The 26,225-nt window shown below is 39.6% G+C and overlaps 1 protein-coding gene across 2 annotated transcripts in view; it reads left to right on the top strand.

Moving 5' to 3' along the window:
- The first annotated feature begins 265 nt into the window (after positions 1-265).
- The window catches only part of SPTLC3 (serine palmitoyltransferase long chain base subunit 3), a 90,472-nt gene continuing 64,512 nt past the window's right edge, over positions 266-26,225 (top strand). For both annotated transcript variants that reach the window (XM_067294654.1, XM_067294655.1), the window contains exon 1: positions 266-528. In XM_067294654.1, coding sequence (XP_067150755.1) covers positions 421-528 — 108 coding nt within the window. In that variant the 5' untranslated portion in view covers positions 266-420. The remainder of the gene's footprint in view (positions 529-26,225) is intronic.

Raw genomic sequence — 26,225 nt, 5'->3', positions numbered from 1 at the left:
CACGAAAAAACAGCACTGTTCCTCACTGGGAGATATTTAGTAGGTAATATATCTTTAAGTGTCTCCGCCTCTGAATCCACCCACTTCTTGATAGCTGCAGCAGTCTTGTTGACTCATAAAAGCAGTGTTCGTACAATAGGCAGCAATGAACAGTATTTTTCAGAGGTTTTAAGTGTACACCCCCTGCTATGTATTTAATATTCTAGCTTGCTGGGGCTGAAGGTGTATGAAAGAAACAGTTTTAAGTTTCCAAGATATTGCAAAAGATAGTTCCTCATCTCATCCTGGAAAATCCTGACAGACCAGTTGGATACCTTTCAGGCCTTAACTCAGAACTTTATCTGCTCGTCCCACTCTCTTTTTTACAGTAGAAAGACCTGAGACACCCTTAAGAACTGAGAATCTGACTAATTTAAACAGATGGCTAATCCCAGCGCTGTCTGCAATGGACATCTACATTATCAGAAACAGAATAATCTCTTAAAAAGTGGAATCTCTAAGAAAAATGGAATTACGAAAGGAATTAAGGTAAGGTTTAATTGTTTACCCTAATTGCCTCAATACTGAAATCAATTAGACAGTTACAACATTACTTACTAAACTAGCTTTATGGAGGTCTTAGTCTTCATTGAACTGGTGGTACAGCATTGGCTTATGTGTTAAGTTTTATCATCTTGGGACCTGATCCTGCACTTCTTCTATCATCCTGAACTCCAGTGAGAGATGTGGGTGCTCGGATAATGTATTGGTGGTCCTGTGGACTAACTAGCCTCTAGTTCATATCAAACACAACAAGCACATGCACTCTGCAAGGTAGCAGTTTCCTTTTAAAGTCTAACCAACAGTGGAGTTGACTCTGCAATGTATGAATCACTAGTGGAAAGCTGTTTTATCAACTTAAAGTGTGTGTTGAGTGGTTTTCAAAGTATGACTTACTGCTGTACGAGTATGACCAAAAAAATGCAAGCAGGAGAAGCTGTCTTTTCCTAATGTTTATATTACTGAAAGGTTGGCTTAATACCTACTTTACTGATGCCTGCTCACCAGCCTTAGCAACTTATCCTCTACGCTGCCAGCATCTGTAGTGCTTAAAATCCAAGTCAGTTTACTTACTGTTTTTTCAAGCTCTTCTCTTTGAAACTAACGCTTCTCATTTATGTGAATGTTTTGTGGAATAGCTGGCATGTAGCACCCCAAAAATGAACCACAAAACCAAAGGTATTCTTTTGACAAAAGAGCTCAAATTTTAAATGTAGACTGCCTGAAATACCTGTTCTGGTTGGGAACACATTATCCACCTTAAAGTGTTCTAATTATGAATTCTGGTATGGCCATTAGTGGAAGGTCTGACTGTGACTAGCAAAAGGCTGGCTTTAAAGCCCAGTGTGAAGGTGAGGAGAATGGAGAGCTTGCTTGTTGAGCCTGAATGCTCACCTGACACCTTAACATCTCTGTCCTGTCCCTGTCGAAAGCTTTAGACAATGAGTGTGGCTAGGCTCCCTGGTTTTACAAACAAACTGCTATCTTTTTCAAATGGGGATCTCATGCACCTAGCACTCTAATGAAGGCACGCCCAGTGTGAAGTTTAATGACTGTCTGGCTTTAGGTGTCTCCCTTGGTTTGGGTGTTTCCTGGTCATTGGCTTGTGTAGGATGAGGAAAGCAAGAAAGCTTGTGCAATGATGGAAAAGGCCTTTCTTGGGATTTGCTCCCAGAAACCTAATCTAACATCTTTTTATTTATTACGTATATCTCCCCATAATTTTATATATTATAGTCATGGCCACTATGATGTCTGAAACATATGCTTTCAGTATGAGCAGCAAATTTCAAGGAGTAAGCCTTGCCATTCAGATATTGTTAACCTGTTGCAAATACGATATTTTGAAAGCAGCAAACTCCAAGAATGGATTAATTTCCTGCTTAATAGAAAAGACATGGCCAGAAAAGAAAAGAATAATATTTCTGAGGGTGAGGAACAAGGAAGTAAAGCCTGGGCTAAAAGTGGGGGGAAGACATGAAAGAAATGTTAGTACATACCCCTGCTAGATTAGCAAATTGCTATGAGTACCATATGGTTGGAGGAGAAGGGGTCTTGCCCTGCCATGTGCCATAGGAGGGAAGCAGTGAATGACTGGTAAATATCACTCCCAGCTGAAGAAGTGGTGAGGAAATGAAGCTTCAGAAATGTTCAGTAGGTTTATCAAAGGCAGATTTGGCAAATCTGTGTTAGTGCTCTGTTCAGAATCACATACCATTTCCCCTCTCTTCCTGCTTCAAATGCAGATTGGGAAAGAAGAAAACAATAATAGACAAGAGTCCTGTATGAAACAGGAATCTCATTCCCGGTAGGAATCTACCCATTCCTGTCTGGTCTGTTTCCCCACCCCATCTGCCTCGCCCTGTTTGGTACTTACGCTTTATCCTATTTTACAGGAATAGATAGTGTTCCTTCATACTTGATCTGTTTACATGGCTTATTGCTGTATGAGTGGAACATCACACAGTCTTTCCATGGGCTTATTATATTCACAGCACCTCGCTGAGGTGCTCTCCCCATTTTACAGCTGGGATCTGAGGCACAGGGAAAATGGCAGCTGGGTGCACAAGGAAGCCTGTGCAGAAACCAGACCCAGGTTTGTCATGATTCCAGTCATCCTCCCTTTCTCCTCTTCTGTTCTTTCTCAGCCTTCCCCCAGTTTTCCCTTACACCCAGCCACACACACTCGCACGTGCATACGCACACTTCACTGCCTATTAAGTAAATTAACTCATCATTAAACACCTTACATAGTACAGGAAACATCATGCCGGGATGCTAAGGGGACATGGCTGATGATACTGGCTCTAGCACTTGAGACCTGTGGCAGTTCTGAAAGTCTTGGGCTTAATTACAACTCTGTTACTTGGCAGGGAAGGTTGGAGAAGGAGGTGTCCTGGTGTGAGAGAGGCAACTGATGGTGCAGAGGCTGCAGTGAGGGCATGGCACAGTGAAGGTTTCTAAGCCAGGAATATGTAGCAATAGTTACTACACACAACTGACTGGAACATCAGGCTTTGCAGAAATCAGCTCCATAAACCTCTTTTCTAGGGAGCCTGCAGGAAGCACTGGCTTCAGAAATGCTGGCTTTGGAAACTGACTTTGAAAACACTGGCTCAGGAACAACATATTTTGCATCCTAATTATATAAGAACATTTGTACGTGTATGTGCATGGCAGAAAGAGAGAAAACATTCTGATATGGCAAAACCCCAGAACAAAGGATTTTGTTTAATGGATTGAGGAGTGTAATTAGGGATGATCAAATGCAGGGGAGAAGGGACGCTCTCCTTGCTTCTAGCAATCTGTGGCATACTGCTTACAGGAGAGGAGGGCAGGAGAGGAGGTAGCTGGGTGATAAAGAAGCAGAAAGGCATGCTGTCAGAAGAGATGCTGTTGCTTTTTGGGAATAGATATACAGCTTTGGTGGAGTGGGACTGCTGTTTGAATAGCTTCTGTGATTTTAAGTCTGACTCACTGAGTTGTAGTTGGTAATACAGACTCCCATGTAGTAGTGGACACCAGGCCTGAGCACATCCCCATCCTTGCATTCTTTGGAAGTTGGAGCATAGTGAGACGTAAACTTTGGAAGGTGGATCGTGGACCGTCATTTCCATTTCGTGTGTGTTTGTAACATAGACAGATGCTTTATGTTCTTCCAGAGCTGTAGCCTGACATTGTCCTTATCCAAAGCACAGTTCAGTAGTTAACCTATTTAATTATCTAACTGAAGTAGCCAGCAGATTGTGACTTTTTTTCCTGTTTTTTTTTTTTTTACTATTTTTGTTTATTGGGTGCCAATTGCAGGAGAAATTATATATCAAAACAATAGGCCTGTTTGTCCAAAGGGAACTTTTTTCCTACAATACCTACACAGCAGTTTTATTTCTTTGATAAATAATTTCCTTGGGTGCCTTACAGAGCCTAAATCTTTTCATCTTCAAAAAAGACAGTATAAAACTAATCCTAAATGCATTTTTTTCTGTACTACACTAATGGCAGTAGCCTGGAAGAAGCTTGCAGAGAATAGACTAAAGAGTTTTCCAGGGCTTTTGAGCTCCTTTTTGAAAGCAGAAAAGATGTAAATTGGAGCCACACAGAGCCCAGCAACATAGTATCAAGTCCAGTAACCTCTGCCCCCCCCTTACTTCGGTACCCAGAAGATGTTGTCAGAGCCTTCTGACATTTGGGGCTCTAAAACTCAGAAGCTGATTATATTTACACCCTGTCCTGTGATGTCTGGTCCTCCAAACTGTTCTACTCTGCTATTGATTCAGTCCTGCCAGCAGCCAGTCTCAGGCCTTTCCATGCTTATGGCTCCCCTTCTTCTTTCCTTTCTGCACTACAGTGTCACTTACTCCCCAAAGGAAGATTTTAATGAAATTATTATTTGGAATTTTTTAAAATAAGAGTCATGAGAGGAAAATGCCATTTAACTGTTCTCACAGGAATAATTTTCCTGTATGTTGTAAATGCACCCTGTGATTGCTCTGTGTTCTGTCCTCTCACATATATAGTGCTTACTTCGTGTGCTTTTGCAGTAGTTAGTGTAACTGGGGCATTTTGGATGTAAACTCAATAAAATACTAATGAGTCCTGTGTGGAAAAGTAAGCTAAAATCTGTAATTTGAAGAATAGTGTAAGGCATATTGATAAGAGAAGAGAAAGGAGGGAGGTTTTAAGGCTGATAGGCCACAGCTTTTCCAAATGTTTGCAGCCTCAACCCTGCAACAGTAATGATCTACTAACAGAATCATTTCTTCTGAAATTGCTTCATTTCTATATGTTGCTTTGGGTAAAAACAAAGTGAAAGAGGACTTTATTGGCCCCAGCCTGGCTCATTTGCAGCACCTAAGCCTTTTGGACCTATTCCATTGTGCATGTGTTAGTGGAAAGTGCAATCCCCGTGGTCCCTATGGGTTTCATAGCTGTAGTGATAAATGAAGGATATTGAGAGTTGGCTTCCAGTCTGAGTTCTCTACCAATTACCACAACTTTCACCTCAGCTGCACCATAAACATGACCTCCTTGTACTCATTTCCAGCTTTCTCTTTGGTTTCAAGACCCAGAAATTCGTTGCTGTGCACCAGCATTCTCAGCTATTAATCACAGGCTTCAGATCCACACCCTTCTTTCTGTCATCTACCCTGCTGTGTGATGAGCTCAATGCATTGGAAGCAGGAAATATCAAAGACTTCTTTCAGCAAACTGAGATGCAGCAGATGTTGTAGGCTCACCAAACAGTCAAGGACTCTTGTAGCAATGCTTTAAGTGTGTTGCATGAGACTTTACATACAAGGCTAGAGATCTTTCATATAGCATAATAAGAAAGTTTCTAGCAGGACTGGAGTCACTGGTAACACCTAAATTCAGGTAATTATTTTTTGGAAGCTTTGGCCCTCACAAAGATAGCATGTTTTGATTTGTCTTGGCTTGGGAGGCCTAAGTAACAAGAGGAAAGCAAATGATAGTCAATGGGGCAAAGGAGCTCAATAAGGATGTCTGGTCTGTAAGGACAACCTCATTTAAGCACAAACGTACCCCATCCCCCTACTCATTAAAACAAATAAACATATCAGGAGACTGGCTTAGCTAACCAGGGAACTCCTGATTGACCTCCAGTGCACAAAGGCAGTATACAAGAGGTGGAGACAGGAATTTGGAAACATTGCATGGGCATGTAGGGTTAGTGTTAGGAAAACCAACTACATTAGTAGTAAATGAATAAACAAAGAAAATGTGACCCATTACTGAACAGGCTGGGTGACAGTGGACATAAATAAGGCTGAGGTACTTGATGCCTTCTTTGCCCTAGTTTTCACCCACAAGATCTCCCAGGTGGGTTCATAACCGCCACCAGATTCAAGGAGCAGAAAAGCTTCCAGTAGTGGAAGAAGACTGAGTTAGGGATCTCTTGAGAAATCTCAACCCATGCAAGTGTCAGGACCAGAAGGAATACATCCAAGGGTGCTGAGAGAGCTGGCTGATGTCATAATGATGTCATTCTCTGTCATCTCTGGCAGGATATCAAGGAAAGTCCCTGATGACTGAAGAAAGGCAAATGTTACACCTGTCTTCAAAAGGTGGATCATTTCTAGCACAGATTGTTTTGGTGATGGGAATAGCAAGCATGGATTTACCAAAGGTAAATCATGTTTGACTGACTGATTGTCTTTTATGAGGAAGTGACTAGATCTGTGAATGGGGGATGTCATCCACCTTCACTTCAGCAATATAAACCTTGTATGCTAGTTGTGACATTACAGTCTAGATGGATGGACTACTATATTGGTTAATAATTGCCTGAATCATCAGGCTCAGAGGGTAATGGTTAATGGTTCATACTTTGCCTGGAGGCTGGTTACAAGTTGAGTTACTTAGGGGTCTGTCCTGGGACATGTCCTGCTTAATATCTATCAATAACCCAGAGAAAGAAACAGAATGCACCTTCACCAAGTGTGCAGACAACACCAAACTGGGGGGGACCAGTCAATATGCTTGAGGACAAGCCCACCATTCAGGAGTGTTCTAGACAGTCTGGGGGAATGGATCAACAGGATCATCATGCAATTCAACAAGTACAAATGCAAAGTCATGCATCTGGAACAGACTAACCCCTGCATTGGTGCAGCCTGGGGACTGACTGACTGGGGAGCAGCCTTACTGAAAAGGCCCTGGGGATCCCGGAGGACAGTTGGCTTAAATTGAACCAGCAGTGCTGAAAGCTAACAGCATCCCGGGCAGTATTAGCAGGAGCATAGCCAGTATAGCGATCCCTCTTTACTTGGCACTTCTTAGATGACAGCTTGAATACAGTATATGGTTTTGGGCCCCTAATACAAGAAAGATGTCAATAAACAAGTGAATCCAGTGGAGAGCCACTGGGATGGTCAGTGGGCTGGAGCACTTGCCCTGTGAGCAGAGGCTGCAGGATCTGGGCTTGTTCTGTTGGAGAAGAGACAATTTTGGAGGGACCTAACAGCAGCCACTCAATATGTTCAGTAAGCAAGGCTCTTTACTGAAGTGCATAGCCAGAGAGTGAGAGACAGTGATCGTAAATCAAGAAAGGTGAGGTTTCATATATGGAAAAAATTTTTTTGAAGATGCGGATAACTAAGCACTGAGACAGGTTACCCAGAGAGACTGTGGGACCTCCATTCTTGGAGGTTTTCAGTAACCAGCTGGGCAAAACCCTGACCACCCTGCTGTAAATTCAATGTTGACCTGTCTTTGAGCAGGGAGTTGGACTAGAGACATTTAAAAGGTCCTTCCAGCCTAAGATAGTCTGTGATTCTATAATGTAAAGAGGCAGCATTTCTCTGGTAAGAATTAGTTGCAATGACTTTAAAAATGGACAGAAGTGATACAGAACTACAGTGGGGCCTCTGTGGGTAATTACCTGGTAAGATAGTTATGCATGTAAGCTATATACGCCATTTAGATTTCTGATGCTGTGTGGGCATAGCATGGAAAATCATCGTTCAGTGCCCGATATCAGAGGAGCTGCCAGCACAAAAATCAGTGAGGAAATCACATTTAGTTTGTCCAGCCCCATCCACAATGCCAGTGGACTTTCATTTTCCATCTTTTAGCAAGTTTCTATCAAATGGAGATTTTTCGGAGGCTGAAGTCTTGGCCAGCTTTGATATTGCTTTCAAAAGAACAGTAGAAGACTCACCCTTTCTGCAGAATTGCAAGCCATTCCTCCAAAGAATGAATGCATTGAACTTGCTCAGGAAAAACACTATGTGTATTTTTTTAGCCTGGATAAAACAAAAATGTGGTTTTTTTCCCATCCTCATTAATTTAACTAAACTTAAAAAATATCAGCCTGAGGCAGATACTTGGTCTGGATTATGTCAATCAGAAGGGTTAAATCTGTGAAAGCATTTGCAACCTTTACTATGTCTGTGTCTAAAGTGAAGGGTCAGCGAGTGCTTCCAAGCTTCTGGGTTATGTTTTGATACTATTATTAGTAGAAACAGGAGAACAGCATGCAGCATGTGCTTCTCTGGACAGTGACTATGTGCCTTGTTACCTTCATACTGTATAAAATAAAATATTAGTGCTATCTTCCAGATGGTTAGGACACCCAAAAAAACCCACTCCTGTAGAGCCTTTTAGGGGTGTTCTTAGGTTTTGTCTGCAGCTTGGTATATTCTCCCAGAGCTCTTTTCACAGCCCATATGTATTGAATTCCTAGATCAGGACTGTATTTACTCCTTGAGTAAAAGACAACGTTTTTCACAGCCACTTATTTTTGTGCAGTAGAAATAATTAGTAAAAGAGGCCATGAAGTGGCTAGTCTCATTGCCTGCGTGCTTATCCAATGTATAACGTATCTCCAACACGAGAACTAATCAGCCTTTGAAAGTTGTAGGTGGCAGTTTAGCCTTCAGAAGCATGGTAACATGCTTTTTTTTTTTTTTTAACCTGCTGTGACAACCAGGGATATAGCTGGCTGCATCTCACTGCAGAAGCAAGTTCATGACTGTAATGGACAAAATTATAAGATAATGGTTGTTTAGGGACTGTCTACATCTCTATAAACTGGACTTTAGCCAGAATAATGGTTAACGTCACGCTGCCTCTCACACCCTGCTGTTTGCAAGTGTGCAGCGGTGATTCAAATCCTGTTTTATAGGATATTAGAAAACCATAGCCTTTAGTTTATCATGGTGTGAAGGTGTATTTCTGCTGTCGACAGAAGTAAGAACTCTCTCATGGATTATTAATTTTTAATTTATTTTCAAAGAAAATTAACTTATTTTACTGTAGCTGAGGTTGTGGCATCAAGCAGCAAAAGATGAAATTAAATTTAGCTACAATGACCAATGGCTCAGTCAGAGAATTTCTGATATTCCTGGCAGTTAATTTTTCTGCAGAAAACAATTTTAGAAGTTCTTGTGAGGCCATTCTGTGAGAGAGTTGTCATTGTGGGACAGATATTGAGTTGGGAGGACAAATATTGTCATTTAAAGAGCGGAGTAGAGAATAAAAACCACAAGTGTGGTATGCCAGACCCAAGAGAAGCAGGAGGGTTTTATACTTTAAGATATATTAATTCTGCCAGGTAGCTAGAGTGTTCAGCAAGATGTCTTTAGTACTGAACTGTGAGGTGAAGAGCTGAATTCCCAGGGCAGATGCCATCTGTGTGCACCCATGTCTTCAGCACAAGGTATTGCTTTATGTGTTCTGGCCAGGTGATTCTCTCCCTCCCTTGCTCATACAAAGAGCTCATTTGTCTGTGTTTAACAATGCCAGTTTGAAAGTGGCCGATATCCATGTTAGGTGCAGTATGGGACTGAAGTTACTCCTGCTGGAACTAATCTCTGAGACTCAAAGCATTTTGAATTCTTGGGAGAGCATCCAGTGTAGATGTAAGACAGCAGTGTTCTTCTGATCATCTCAAAATTATTCAGCCATACACTTTCCTTTATTCATGCTTGAGCATGCTTGAGCAGAGGGGTTGGACTAGATGATCTCCAGAGGTCCCTTCCAAACTCAGCGATTCTGTGATTCTGTGATTTGGCCTGGCACAGGCTTTGGCATGTGCTCCATCATTCACCCTCTTCCACGAAACCTATTTTTCCTCTCAGCCTGCCAAGAAGTGAAGGCTTATTCACTCAGTAATATAGAAAGACAAATTTGTGGTGAGGAACTGAAACTCGTAGCCATTTCAGCTGACATCATGCTGCACTCTGCTTCCTCCAGGAACTTCCATTTGAGTTTCTGCTTTCCTGCCTCTCCTGATGATTCATGTGGTCTGAAGAGCTGCCATACATCCTTCTTTGTGACTCACATGTAGCTATCTGAAACTTCAGCCTGGCTGATTTTCTTGCAGTTGCAAAATTGTTAGCCTACACATGGACGTGTAGCAGCCATTTGTGTGTTCTTGAGCTTCATGAGGCTATTCTGCAAGAGAGTGCCTTGCTCTGTCCCTGTATTCAATTTCTGGTCTGTTCCTTGTGCTTGCACAAAACAGCATTTGTCTTCTGAAACGAACATTTCTCTCTCTGCGGCCCCCATACATTACACTTTTTGAAAGTCACTGGAGTCAGGAAATCAAACGCAATGTTGTTGGGGGTGTCTGTAGAGTTTGCTCAGCCCACTGCTTAGAAGGGACAGAATACAGATATTTCCATCATCTGCCTGTACAGATCATGGCATGGACTGCAGAGTCCTCTGCAGCATACTGCCACGTGTCAATAACTGTAGTGATTTAGTCAGGGACCTTGGAGGCCAGGAAATATAACTCTAAGAGATAATTGAAAGTAAGTCAGTGTTTGTCAGATTGTACCTTGTTGTCAGCTGCTCCCTGAAAGAATACCAACCCTGTGATTTGATCAGGCACATCTTCTGCTTGGACCACCAGTTGGTCAGTCTCACTGTTAAAACTTCAGGTACTACACGGATATCGTCACTAAACTAGAAAACAATTCACAGGTTCAATTCAAAGCTTTGCTTAAGGGATTTTTGTTACAGTTAAGCTAAACTGAGCCTTACTCAGCATTTCATGGTCCAAGAAAGAATTTAAAAATCAGTGAACTTTCTCAGCTTTTTAAGATGGTATGCAAATAAGTTAATCTAATTTCAGCTTTTGAACTTTCAGCAGTCTTTTGACATTAGGCATGCTCAAAGGGAAACTTTTTTTTTTGTATCTGGCACAAAACTGTATGTCTGCATGTCTGTCTATTCTTTATATAAAGCATTGCTCTCCTGTGTTATCACTAAATTTTGTCCTTGCATAACTGTTATAAAAGCAGCATTTCTGCTTGCATGTGTGGGTGGTAAAATTGTTTGGGAGGTTCTGGCAAGTATTAGGGAGTGTTAGTCCCCAAGGGGCAAACTTTGTTGTTTGGTTTGGGGGGGGGGGGGGGTTGTGGGGGGCGGGGGAATATTTTAATCACCAAGGAAACTAGTCTCTTCAAACTGTGTTTTGATCCATCTTCCACCCCTTTTCCTCTCCTTTAATCATAACCACCCCTCACCTATTGGCAGTCATTCTCAGTTTTTTTTCACTTGCTCACAATTATATAAGAACTAACAAACAGTTATATTTTTATAAGCCTTTACATATTGCATTGGTGCATCTCAGTGAATATGTAATGGGTGGTACAAAGTAGATTCTGCTTTGTGTGTACAGTCAGGTTGAGAAATCTAAATGTGCAGGTTGAGAAATGTAAAATTACTTTATAAAATTAACATAGGAAGAATGCCACATGGGTGGAACTTAGGTCTATTAGTCATTTTTGGTTTTAAATAAGTTTCTTCACAGTGTCTCTTCAAGTTGAACTCAGACCTTTGTTTCTAAAATATAATTCATATTCATAATCAAACAGGAATAAGTAAAGATTTCAAAACAAAAATGAGTGTTTGCCAAAGCCTACACCTTTTAAAGATAGAGGTTATCCTTTTTGCTCCTCTGTTTTATTCTGTGACAACTGTGCTGTTTGTTCTTAGAATCTACGCATGTTTTCCTGGGATAGAAAGTTTATCAATTCTGTAACCTCTCTTTACTTTCAGAGAAGAATAAAGTATGTATTAATGCAACTGATAAGTTCATGTACAATAGTATGAAATGTTGGTTAGGCTGTGTGCATTAGTAAGAGTTTGCAAAGCAATTATGAGCTAGCTCATGTCTTGAGACAGGAACCCTATATTTCAGAAACTCACGAGTAGCTTTGATAAAATTCAGTTTCATCTTAGGTTAAACCTTTTGTACCAGAAGAGGTGTAATTTAAAGCATCCTTGAAAAGGATGCAGCTTACTTCTCAGCATTTCCACCTCTAGATAGACTTTGTAAGAGTGAGGGATGGGACAACAGGAGCCATAAATTGTCTTGTAACTTACAGTGGGAAGCAACAACAGCTCTGCTGTATGCAGAAGAACCAAATCCAAAATCTATCAAATCCAAGCTGGAGTCCCTCAGCTACTCTGATAGCCTCTGGAGCCTGATTTTTTTTTTCAAAGTGAGTTAATTGAATTCACTGGGAGCTGCAGGTATGTGGCTTCTCTGAAAACTGGGCCCTGACAGAGCAGCACTAACCAGTAGGTAGGAATTCATTGGCCTCCTCACGTCTTGTTCACCAGTGACAGAGAAATAAAATTCTGCAAATGATGACTCTGTTTAACCTGAGATATACAGGATCAAGAAGGGCTGCAAGTATTATGTACTTTTCTTGTCTGTCTAATTGTAAGGAAGGGATAGGTGAGCAGGCAGGCTCCAAATTCCTGGCCTTTGGGCAACACTGCTCAGTATAGAAACCTAGCAGAGGCCTTCTTGTTACAGCAGCAGTTTTCAGTGTAAAGTGATGCTTACAAGTTCCTTCCATCTCCCTCCTTGTACAACGTCTTCCCAAGCACGCAGGTTCAGCTGCCCATTTCCAGTAAGCTTCCCTTTGCACTTCATCATTGTCTCAACTCTCCATAGATTTCTGTTCTGACAAAAGTCTCTTCTCTTTACCTTATTTTGTATAAAAGAAGTCCTGACATCACCTCTTTGAGCTGGGGAGGGAATCAGTGTGACTTTTGCATCAGAGATCCATCTGTCTGGAGGTGATGCAAGCGTGAGTGTCACCAAGACACTTTTGTTGTTAGTAACTAATAAAACAATCAAAGCATTACCAAGCATGACAGATCAAAAGTGGAGCTCTGTCAGTTTAATTCTCCTCCCTACCCCCAAAATAATTGATACTTTTGAAAAGGTAGGTATGAACTTCTCTATGCTTTCAACACAGCATGATTAAATCAAACAAAATCATAAGGTATAATACAGCTTTACTAATAAATACTTGTAAAATATTTTAAAACTTTCAGACAAAAGGTACCATTAGTAGTTTTGTATACCTGTTATTTGGTATAACTGGAGACCTTTTTGAAACTTGTTTTGCGATGGGCTGAGAATTAGGTGCTTTTATGCAAGCATATGCTTTAGTTTGATTTTGTCATTATTATTATCACCAGAGATTGCCTTTTTTGTATGTACCTGATGAGAAAAAGAGTGTTGTAATCCTGTGATTTTTGGTATAGGATTCTTAATATTTACAGGAAACAAAATTCAACTCAATGACAAGTTATTCGGATTCTTAAAACATCGGGTTGGCATGCTCATTTTTGTTCCCTGCTGATCATTTTATAGTTGTCAAAAACATGTATTTTATGAAAAAGAAAACTACCTAGTTTCTTATAATGCTATCTTGTGTATGTGCATATTCATGCAACTGTGCTGAAAGTTAATAGTCTCTATTATTTATGGCCTAGTTTCCTATAGAAACAAGACACATTTAGTGATACTATCTGTCTGTCTACTCCTTAACAACTTGTGAACCTGTCAGCCAATTTCAGTCAGACTTGATAAAGGCATATGAGACGCTTTCCTTAAAGTAGGCAGCTGAGCACAGGAGACAGTCCCAGCACATTCCCTGTTGAAAGAGAAGCTGCAGTGTGAACTCATTCCTCATGTACACTGGAGAATCTGTAATAGAAAGGAGGTTTTCTCAAGAAGAAAGTTGCAGTCAGTGTGTCACTGATATCAAAGTCAGTCAACATTAGACACACATAGAAACCCAGAATTTATTATTTCCAGAGTTCATAGAGCTCTGTTTACTTCCACTCTAACACATCTTTCCCTCACATATATTTTATCACTCGTTTCTGTGGAATTTATTTAGGCTGTAAGCTTCCTGAGGTGAAGAGTTCATTTTATGTTCTCTTCTTGTAAAATACTTGGCACCCATGAGAGTAGTATCTAATAAGTCTAAGTTTCTAATAAGTCTTCATTCATAGGGGTTTTCATCAAAGTTTTTCCAGTTTTTGCAAATGTCAGTGGTTTGTTATCAGTAGAGTATAATGCAGTTGACCCATCCCTTGACCTAATTGCCGCTGATAAGCCAGGATAGAAAAGTATATCTTGTGCTTTTGGTCTCATTTCTCATGGGTTCTCATGGGACATTTCTCCTCTACAGGTGAAACTTGAGTTTAAGTTAAATGTTCTAAAACCATAATTATTGGTTAACATTTTGCGGTAGTTCAATTCTAATTCAGTACATCAGTTCTTCATCTCTAGAGGACTCTGGTCCAAAGGTGAGCTAAATCAAGGTCATCATTGTCATTTGGCTTGTGTTTACCCATTTCACAAAGGCTGCATGATTTCAGTTCACCTCCCGTTGATCAAGCATCCCACTTATGCAGTAATGGCATTCCAGAGGGAGCTATAGTTAGGAGTATCAGCATAAGGACAGAAATGGAATGGGTGCATGCCCTTTACCTTGTGACAGGTAATTTCTGTAGGCTTGGGTTGAAGAATAATGGTTAGGCATCCTAGAGAACTTTGACTACTTCTTCCCTGAGATTTAAGGGATCATGACTAGAAGATTTTTGTTTCAGGAATACGATAAAATAACCTAAGTAGTGTTGAAAGCCTGTTAAAGTGCTTTGCACAAATATACAGTCAAGGCCTCTGCCCTCAAAAGCATAGTCTAAAAGACTAGAAGAAGGGGGGTTGAGGATTCTTTGGGTGTTTTGTTATTGGGTGGGGAGTTGTCAGGGAAGCTAATAAAAATATCTCAACACCCTGACACTTGTCAGTAAGTAACCCCAATCGGTGACTGACAATGATTTGTCTGCACACTTCACTGTTTACTACTACTACTTCTTTTCCTTTCTTCCAGCTCATACAGCTTTGTGGCTTATGGTTAACATTTCAAGCCTATTTTAGTCAGTTTTGTAGAGTGTGTTGCATTCTTGACAATGCTACATGCCTGATTACCTGTGTGGCCAAATAAAACCAGCCATTTACCACAAGACTCACACAGGATTTGCAATGCAGTTTTTCAGCAGATATATGAGATGGGCATCGATCATGCGTAGATAATCATATCTTCTTGGAATTGGAAGCATATTTACCTATCAGATCATTATGACAGCCAGAGTTACAAAGTCTGATGATAAATCTTCCAGAACAATTTCTGAAAACTTGTAGTAGAAGCAAATGAACTAGTATTACTTTCTATGCTATTGGACAAAGAATTTTTTTTCCTGTAATTTCTGCTAGATTCTTGCTTCTTTATTAGCCTCATTTAATCCATGGTTAAAACAAGCAGTCACAAAAGTCACAAGCTTTATCCACTCACATGTTCTGGTAGATCATTGCAAAACTGAAGTTCTTCAAACAAGAGTTTGTGGGGTTTTATCATTCACTGTGTAAGATTTAACAGAGCTCATAAGTAACACTTTTAACAATAGAGTAGGTAAGAACATTGCCAGGGCTTTGAAATATTCTGTTTTGAAAATACAATTAAATCAAAAAAAAAAAAAAAATCAAAAACCCACACATGTGCAAGCCATTGGAAGGAAAGTATTTCCCTAGAGCTGCCAGAAATAGGTCCTCACAGATGAACATGGAGCACTTTTGGAAAAGGAAAATTAATTCTGAAGCTGCATAATATCTAACTTCTCTACCATTGGTTAGTTAGACAGTATATTCAAATTACTCATCAGCTAGATACAAAGCCTTATATGTCATAAACCAGGCAGGTTACATTTATAAGTAAATAGTTCAGTTTAGGTACCATTTTCACATCTGTTATGAGACAAGAATACTTCTGAAGAAAGGCGTATCTGCTTGGTACAATTTCTAATTATTCAAGTGGCGATATCATGTGCAAGGAATCAGATGAGGATACACATGAACTTCTGTAGCTCCTTCTCCCTTCACGTCAAGGTGAGCAAAATCTGTATCAGTCAATGGAACCGACAAAAAGCTCTCTCACAGGTGACAATTGGCCAGTCAGGGTGGAAATATAGGGAGTGAGATAAAGCAGTGGTTGAACTGGAGAGTCTGGATTGCTCGGTTGTCCTGAGGAGTGAGCAGCCCTCAGCAGAGAGGCAGCGCTGGGGTGGAGTGAAGTGGAGCTGCCTGAGGGAGCAAAATGCACTGTGAGAACTAGGTCAGGGGAGTGCTGGGCTTGCTGGGGGTGCTGAGGTAGCTGGAGGCTAGAGAGGGAAAGCTGCAAGAGGAGGTGAAAGGTGGATGGGTTGAGACTGTGGCAGGTGATGTCAGCCGGGAGGAAGGCAAGGAACCAAGGGGGAAGGAATGGCACAAGGAGGGGAAGATGTAGGGTGATAAGCAGCTACAATCTCAAAGGGAGGAGGCAACTTTTTCCTTTCTGCCTTTGTAAATACTGAAAAAATAGTACTACTGAACAGGACTGGCTAGGGAATGGCCACAGAAACATGAATCATTTGTAAGCCAGCATGCGTATTGACTAACGTAATACTCTGAAATGAAATACTTTAGTGTTGACTGAACATTTTCATCAGAACATGAGTAAAAAGAAAAGCAGCCATGCTTGCCATGGCTGCCACTGCTAGCTTTTTACCATGCTTCTGTTGGGAGAATTCTAGGATAACCTATTGATAACTGGTTGCAACACCTTCATTCTGTTCTGTTCATCTAGAGTACTATAATCCATCTTTGCATACAGTCTTCACGAATATACTTTAACTTTACAGTTTGCTTTCCTTTCCAAATCCAAAACTGGCCTGTAGTATTTCTGGGGAAATGTGGTTGCATGTCCAGCATCTCTCTTAAAATACCAGAAGCAGATTTGATGGACACACAGAGCAGTGAGGTTGGAGGGAACATGGATGGATTTTAGGGAATGATGATAGAGCTGCAGTTTTTCATCTAGCAACACAATCCTTCATATTGTTCCACTGAGATTTGGTGTGGGCTTTAATGTTTATAACATGGGAAAAGATTGCTAAAACCCACCTCTCCTTCACTACAGAGACTGAGGGACATAGATGGCATTTTCAAAATAATTCAGTTCTGCTTTGCAAACTAAGTGACCAGATTTTTGGAATGACTCCCACTTAAAATGAAAATTTCTGAAATTCTGTGGCCTGTGATCCTTTCTCCTGGCAGCTCAGGAATGCCCATGACAAATATATTCCATTCATGGCATGAATTTACCTCCCAGAGGTTACATTCTGTTTTAATGCCAATGATCCACGCAGTGTGAGGCACCTTAGTGAGGATGCTTTAAATATTTGACATTTCCATTCCAATCCAGATATATGTGAAAATTTGAACCTTAAACATAATTACACTTTTATTTTCTTTACCTTTCTGTATATCTTCATTTACCACTGCACTGTTTGACCGTTGTGTTTTCAGTTCTTCAGGTATGGTGTAGGACCCAATCATATTAGATGGCTGACATGACAAGCAACTTTGGTATACATTGGTAGAGCTTAGCCTACCTTTAGGGCAATGTGTCTATAGTAGCATCCCAGTTTGGAAACTCTTTCACTCTTTGGGATTTTTTTCTTTCCAAAAAAGCTACTGATCTGTTCAGAGGATAGTGTATTTCACCCACATCATTGGGTTATTGTGATTCTGTGCAAGTGAAGCAGCCATGTTTTTGTTAAAGCAAACCCATAAATAAATTACCTGAACACAGAATTTATATAAGTACTTTGTTCTAGTGTATTTGACATGAAGCCATATAAACTCCCTGCATGCTTTTCTCCATTGCTTATAAAATAGGCATAACTTTTTGTCTGTACCATTCGGAGTCCCTCAGGAAAGCCAATGCCTTTCACTGTACATTTCTATAGCATATCCCACAATGCAGCCCCGGTGGACATGGCTGTACTGAACACTTAGCTTATACTTGGATTCTCTGAACTGTCTTACCTCCTTCCATCCAAATGGAAAAACTGCAGTGTCTCATTTATTTCTCTTTTAGCTTGACTTCAAGCTAGGACCCCTAATGCACTTGGAGGATTAGCCCACAGCCCTGGATAGGGGATAAGAACTACCATCTCTTTCTGTGTGGATGTAGGCAAGACCCAAGTCAGAGCCAGACCATTGCTCTTACTGAGCTGAGGCTGGCTACAGAGCCACCGCCTCTCACAGAGGCAAGTTTACTGCTGAGGTGTCTTGCTTTCACGAAGCTCAGTAGCATGGAGGAGTTGGCAGGCCTGCCAGCTCCTGTACAAACTGTGAGCCAGGAACCCCTGCATGTCAGAAAGGCAAGATCTTGCCTTTAAGCACTGCAGAAATCACCTGCCATCTGGACTGACTTGATGCAAGATAAGGGGTGTATGTTTTCAGCAGAAGAGGCATGTGTGATCTCCTGCCAATCTAGAGTGGAAGCACTGCTGTTTAAAGCTATGAGTGCAGAGATGTAGTTGGAAATGTCAAGATCTCCTATAATGCAAACATTTAAAATAACTAGCTCAAGCTAGTTACATAGTTAAGTCTCTGCAATTGGCAATTACATCTTTCAGGAAACTTTCTTTTTTTAAAAGTTTCTCTTGTGCTGGTGCCCACTGTTGTGCTTCCTGAGTACTGAGCTGTGCTCTCTCTGGAGTTTGCAATGCCTTGACCATATTCCCCCACTGTTAGACACTGGATTCTGCCTTATAGGTCCCTGCTGTTGGGGCAGCTCTAGCTGTTTGTTTCTTCAAGATGTTCCACCTCCCTTCTCATGAACAGACTGTTGCAAAAATAAATGAAGACATAGGGATTGCAAATAGTCTTTTACCATATTTGCAATCTTCCAGCAGCTGCTCTACTGTGTGAGGTTAGCTTTAATCCATGTAGTTATGAAGTATATCTACTTAATGAAAAAAAAAGCAAATAACTGTAATATCTGGTATGAATCTGGTCCCAAAAAGGGAGATGAGTTATATATACTCTTGAGTTATGGTGCTTATTCTGCACGTCCCTCTCATCATTCCAGATTTTGTATCAACAGATCTTTTACACACACTGGAGTCATTCCATTAGTCCATAAGGGAGACATCTGGATGAGCACATAAAAATGTTAATTCCGTTTAGGATAATTAAGATTCTAAATGAGAATGAGGGAAGGCAGATCTTTCCCTGTGGAACAGGAAAGAATGTAAAACACAAAAGGATTGTCAGAGTTCCCCAGTATCATTTCAGAATTAACTATAAAGTCTGATATATCTGAATATTTACCTACATGAGTGGCTCCTTACAGAGATTGTGTGAGGGAGTAGTTGCGTGAGACACGTGGCAATTATTTTTCCCACTGTAACTGAGGTTGATTCTGTGTCAATTGATTTGTACCATAGGACGCAAAAGTAAGATAATGTTACTTTGCACATGTGGACTTTCCTTAGTAGTAATGATGTTTTTGGATGCTAGATGGTACAACGTGAGTGGGTAGTTCACCCTCTCACAGCAATTACTGGATGAACTAAAGTTCTCAGAACAAATTTGAGATCCTTTCCATTGCAGTTCAGAGAGATACTTGCATCTTTCATTGCTAGTTATTTGCCTCGTTGCACAAAAAGGTTCGTAGCGGCAACTATAGAAGAGCATGACCTTGATTATATGTTCGTGTTTCTAACTTCTTCCTTTTTTTGCAGATATGGAAGGGTAGATGTGAAACATGAGGTGTCCTGGAAATGTACATTTTATGGGATTTATTACTAATTTATGCAGAATCATGACAGCTTTCTTATAAACTGATTTATTTGCTTATATAATGCAGTCAGGAGGAAAGGAGTTATTTGTTACAAAGCTGACTTCATCTGCTCATGAGCCACAGTGATAGCAGTAATTTCTTAGAAGTGGACATTTTTAGAAATCTAAGCTTTTAACCCAAGGAAAAAAATCACTGTGTTGAAATACAGGAAGAAAGAATTATTTTTGGAATGCTGCATCAAAACACAATAGCTTTCCTAATTTAAAAGCTTGGATTTCTGCAAATAGTGTTCATCTTCTATCCTTTCCCAAATCACCTTCAAGGAAAGGTTTTTCATCTTCTGTATGAAGTTTTACTTATCATCATGTACACAATTTAAACAACAACTACTTTCTTCCAGAAATATGAGATTATTTGTTTTTCTGGTACTTTAAAATTTTTGTATTTTAACGCAATTGGAAACTGCATTTCTCTCCGAGACAGCAAGCTTCATTCTGGGTTTTGTTGCCAGCACTCATATTTGAGAAATAAGATTGGTGCATAGATACATTCTGTCATTCCTAATTTGAACAAAATGTGTCAGGTAGCTCAGGAATGTGTATGCTGGATCAGAACTTCAGCACATCCCTTCTTTGTGGTCCTGCCTAGTCTTTGCTCTGTATAACTGTATGAAGTGAGGGAGAAGGAAAATTATTATCATCTATCTCAGTGCTTCCCAAATTTAGTAGCACAGGCACAGATGTGTAAACAGAGGTGCCACCCTTTTGTTAGCCAGAATTTTGTTCAATGATTTGTAAAGAGTACCCAACAGATTAAGTCGTCTGAATGTGGACAGTTGACAAGAGTTAGTCATGTCAATTTTAGTTTAGCTTTAAGCAGAAACTCTATATGCCCACTTCCTTCTTCTAGAATCCATAAATCGGAAGAAATCTGTATCTGCTTGCATTTCTATCTATGGTAAATGTGTATCAGCTATTTTCAGCACCTTGTGTCTTTTCTCTTCCACATTTCATGTCATGATGAGGTTTTTGAACTTAAGGTAAAAAGGAAAAATAAGTAACAAGGCTTAAAGTTATTTTGAGATGTCATCTAGTCCATTTCCATAAAACATGACAGCCTTGGTTTTATTCAGGGCTGATTTTACACTAGAATGTCTTGAAGGCTATTCTGGAGCCTGTTACACCATCAGCTGGGCCACTCTGTTTTAGGATTTTGTTATGAAACTGACAGCACTGCTTTCTGGTATCTCCCCCTAGACAATATTAGTCCTAACTATACATGGTATGTTCCTGTGAGATGTTCGTTTATGTTCTACTTAAACACTCCATTGATCTAGCTTAATGTTTAACCACTCTTATCCATAGAAAGTTCTTTCTCATTTCTGGTTTAGATCTCCTTTGCTGTGACTTAAGCGTGTTGCTTCCTGTCAGAGCACTGTTTATTCCCTTCCTTTTGCAGTTACCTTTTACATTTTTGAAGACACTTTTCCTGTCACTCCTTGGGATTTTCTCTTCTCTTTAGACTAAAAGATTCAAATTCTTTTATTGTTTCCTCATAACTTCCTTGACCAGTCTTTATGGTTCTTTTCCCAGCTGTCTCCAGTTGGTTCATGTCTTCCTTCTCAAAAAGCGTTGCTCAAAGCTGGATGGAGTACTTCAGCTGAGACCCGCACTCTGCTTAGTTTAGTAGCACTGGAGTGGTTTGACCTTTGGCCTTTGACATTGTTTTCTTAAAAGATGGCTGTTTTTCTAATTCCATTTTATGTTAATATTGCTTTCTAAAGAGTTCCCTGCCTTCAGAAGGTACCCTTCTGAATACAACTGCGCTCTCCTGAAATCTGTTTTCCTGCTGTTCCATTTCCTGCCTTTCCTAAGTCTCTTAATTTCTAGCATTTTATGATCAGTATAATGAAAACTTTGAGTTAAGATACCCTAATGTCTACTTAAACTAATTCCAAGATGCAGTAATGTTTTGAGTATTGTTTTTAAATTTGTCCCACAGCAACAGGGGAAGAAATAATATTGAAAGTAAGACAGAAAATGGCTTGGGAAATGTCCATAACCATTTGTTTTCGTGAGCAAGGGGAGTAATAAAGCCCAATTTCATCTTATTTTGTGCCTGGCATCTTCTACCACCCCAATACATTGCAGCTTCCGTACCACCTCTCTTTCTGTCTCTAGCCCATATAGAAAGTGTGTATTGTGCCTTGTTCAGAGCTGTGTAGGCTCTGACTGGTGAGTCATTGTATGTGTGCTTCTGTGTTTTACTCCTGGAATGGATAAAGAGCTAGGTTCCTGCTCTCTCTCCTTCAGGGTATGCATGGGTTTGGATCCCTTTCTACTATTGAGGTCAGATTTTCATGGGGCTTTCTGGAAGTTCACATCTTGAAGAATTCTGTTCTTCCAGCAGATTTGATTGAAACTGGTCGATGAGTTCAAAAGTTATTAGAGAGGCACTTGCAAACAGAAGGGTAACATGAGGGCATAAACCATTGTTTTCTTAGGAAACAGGTTAAAATTACTCAAATTCAAAAGCAAATTCAGATGACTTTTTGCTTATTGCTGTGTTTTTGAAAAGGTGTCTTGGCTGAGCCAAACAAAACATGCTTCATTCACCTATTTTCCTCACTATGCTTGCACCTGGTTTCTGCCTCTTGAATTTCTGATGGGCTTCGTTTTCCTAATTTCTGTCTTTTCAACCCAGAACCACAGTTCCCAGATATTTTGGCTCTAAGTAGGTGTGGATGTATGGATGAAAATTAGTGCCACGTGTTGGGATGAGGATTGCCTAAACCCAGACTACTATAAAACATGAGGAAAGCACTTATTTAAGGGTAATTTCTTCAACTGTAATAGTCACGGGAGGTTTAAATGACAGAATGCCAACCGTTCTGATATTCAGTGTCATGACTTACATAATTACTGGAAAAGCTTATTAAGAGCATTTTAATGTGTGATGTACCAAAAATAATCATGTAACAATTTTTTTATTAATTTTTAAGCAATTGAGGTAGAAGGAGAATGCAATTGTTTTGTTTTGAGCTCTAAGATTGAATTAACCAATTTAATAATGGTTAGTGAACATCATTACAACTAAATATACATTAAAAAGTCATCAAGGCCTAGATTGTCTTCTCTGACAGAAATTGAAATGAGTGGAAAGAGGAGTGCCTCTTGTGGAACTATTGTACCACCCTTGGTATCCTGGAGGAGTCCCTCTGCGAGTTCCTCATAGGTGTAGAGGTAGACATTACTTAGTCATAACAGATTTATACCACCTTTTCTTGCTATTTTCCAAACAGACAGACAAACAAAAATGGAAAAAGATGTTACTCCATGGAGCTTTAGAAAAAAAAATCTAAAGAAGCTGATTGATTGTCAGCTGTTAAAATATACAGTTTTCTCCATTAGGGCACAAGCTTAAAAGAAATACTAGACTGCTTTTGTGCCTTAAATTAATGTAAAGATTCTGTAGAGTCCTGAGTCAAGTTTCTGTCTTTGAGTTTTTGTGGTATTATGGTGAGCTTGTATCATTTTTCTGTTATTGTTCAAATGTTTCTATTAAGATATTTTATCTTCTGAAAATATTTAGCTGCCTCACTCTACTTTTCAATAACTTAAAAAAACATATTTTTACCTTAAGAGAAGCTCTAAGTCCAGAATTCGCTGTGGTATGTGTCTTCTCACTATTCTTGTTGTGCTATGGGCTGATGGATTTAAATATAGCCAGTGCTAAAGTAAACAAACAGTTCTTTCCCTTGTGTTTTTTTATGTGAAAATTCACCTCCCATTAGAAGGTTGGCATCTCTGGTTAGTACACATTTATTCTAATTATACAGAAATGTGTGTTACTTCCATTTTTGTAGTACATGATTTGTTATTCTGTATCACACTCAAATTTTAGCTAGTAAATAATCCTATTTCTGATGGGATTTCTTACTGTAGTCTTCAGAGCAACATATGAAGAAATCATGTGAGCTTAACTCTCCCATACTGATAGCATTTTTCTTTATATTGCCTATGGTTTCAATTCAATTCTTTATGCAATAGTACTGAAGCATTTGATTACTTTCTGGATCATTGTTATACTTTCACTCAAGTTTTACTCCAAGCTATTTACAACAATGCTTGATGTTTTCCTTGCAACCTCTTAAAAAAAAAAAAATCAATTAAGTTGGGAGCCAGTATTATATACTGTGTTGTTCGGATTTTTTTTTCCAAAGTGTACCATCTTGAGTTTGTTAGCAGTGAATTTCAATGGTAATTCACCTCTTATAATATCGATAAAATTTCATTGGAGTTCTTCACAGCTTACTTAAGTCTTGTCTAACCAAAATTAGTCTGTATCCTCTACACATTGCATATGGGCAGCCCTGGTCGGGAAAAAAAACACAATGTCAGAGTGCCTAATAGAGAACAGTTTGTCTTTGTTTAACTCAGCACTATAACCTGGCCTGAAGCGTTGTAATTAATTCTAGTCACAACTTTATATCAAAGACTTATCTGGATCTATATATCTAAGAGCTATCTATAGCTGTATCTATATTTAGTCACTCTGTATCAAAAACGGCAGAGTACAAGTCAAGAGGCAATGACAGGATATGCAGAAGGAAATTCTGTAATGATGAGCATTTGAAAAGTTTGGAACCACTTAACTTAGGGGTTATGTTAAAAGTATACAAACAGGTAAATAGGCTATAGCTTGAAAGTATACGAAGAGGTGAATAGGCTACAGCTTGAGGAGTAAAACTGTGGAACCCATTCCCACAAAACTTTGTTGCAGATGAAACATCTACACAGAATTCAACAAGTTCAGAAGTTGTTACAGCATATATTATTTTAAAAAGCAAAAGAAAACAGGAGTTTCAAAAGGAATAAAATGCCAAACCTTCAGCAAAATATTACTAGTCTGTGAATCTGGGTTATTTTGTATACTTTTTCAGGGGGTCTCACTATGTCATCTGAGGCTAGATTGGTTGCAGTCTGTGTCATGTTGCTGAGTTAAATGGTGCACCAGTTCGACCACATATGCCAGTTCTGGTGCTGGCTTTGGCATGATCCATCCCAGTTTAATTATGCCCTGGGCACCATTGCCAAGTTGCCTAACCATTGTTTAAATGAATTAGTCTTGTTGCTTAAGAAGGCTTCTCTTGTATTTTAAGGTGTCAAGCTATTCATTGTCTCAACTTTATTCCTGTTGTGATGTGCTATGAGACTAGTTTATACTGAAGAGCCAGATTTATAAGATGGTTGTCACTTTTGTCTTCCTCCAATCATCTGTCCTAAAAAACATAACATGATTCTCACAAACTACTTCATTCTGAACCTTTTTTCCCCTGGAATCTTTTTTGATGCTGTAAGTCCTATCCCAGAAGGATAGTCCCAGAAGGACCTTGTCTACCCAGCTGGTCATCTTCCTACTGGGTTTTTAATTCCCCCACCTGTGAAACTAGTAACACAAACCCTACATAAATCACTTTGATTACCTCTTTCCCAGCTGTTCTTGAGAAATTCTGCTTTCCCCCATCATGAAATACCATGATCAGAAAGTTACCAATTTCGCATCTCTCTTTCCTCTCCATTCATGGTATGCCATAAGATCTGTATCATTTAAAAGTTGTTAATTACCTTGGAAGAGATGGGATAAATGCTAAAATTTGGTCAGCTACGACTCCGATTATGTTAACAAAATTGGCAATGATTTTCTCTGTTGGCACCTTTCTGAAATATGACAGGAAGCTCCTTGCAATAACAGAAATATCTTGGAGAGCATGTTGTTTTGCTTAACCTGTGCATAACTCTCAGAATAAGTAGAATAATATGCAAATTATTGCAATGCTGTGCAACTTCGAGATAGGAAGTGTGTCTGCTGTAAATTATGTTTGTGATCCTTTGACAAAGGACTGGTGTATTATGCATTTCAGAAGTCTTCATCAAAACTGGTGCTGTCATCTCTTGGGAAATAATGATGGACTGAGACTGTTCCTAAAGTTTTAACATGTTAAGATTGAAGTTTGAGATGTATTTGGCATGATCTAGGGAAGTCCAGAGACGCATCCATTCTGATAGGAAATATGTCTCTCATTATTTAACTGGTTCCGTTTGCCATCTGTGCTGAATGCTGGCCCTGTTTCAAGTCATTGTACTCTACAGTGGGCAAAACACTGGGGTCCAATGATGTTTCAACCGTGCAAGTCTTGTGCATAAGGTCTATCTGTTCACCTGCATGGGGAGAAGAATTTGATGCTTGTTAAAGGATTTGCTGGTGTTCCTTCCAAAGTCTGTATGTGGGAAACTGAATTGGTGGATTGCATCACATAGATTTTAGCTCAGAGTCCCCACTGGCCCAAATCACTAATGCTGTGGTTAGGTAATCACAAGTGTCTTTCCATTCAGCTACAGCCTTCATCCTGACAAATGTCAATTTCTCATATAATATATATATGTATCTATCTATGTAGCTATATATACATACTTACATACATATATATAAAAGATCCATAGAATGCATTCTTAAATACTAATTCACTTCTGGCAGAAATTTTCTCTCTTAGTAGATGCACAGAAACTGAAAACCTTTAAAGTGATACAGCTTCATCTTTCTTTTTTTATTCTTAAAGCCAAAGCCATGGGTATGAACAATCAGGAGAGATTCCAATGTGGCCAGGCACTCGCAGGTCACTATGAGCTTTGGATATAATAGCAAACACTTGCTGCA

Source organism: Apteryx mantelli, chromosome 3, assembly GCF_036417845.1.
Source record: "Apteryx mantelli isolate bAptMan1 chromosome 3, bAptMan1.hap1, whole genome shotgun sequence".
NCBI classification, from domain to species: domain Eukaryota; kingdom Metazoa; phylum Chordata; class Aves; order Apterygiformes; family Apterygidae; genus Apteryx; species Apteryx mantelli.
The sequence above is the reverse complement of the archived record's forward strand: the minus strand, read 5'-3'. Positions and strand labels throughout refer to the sequence as shown.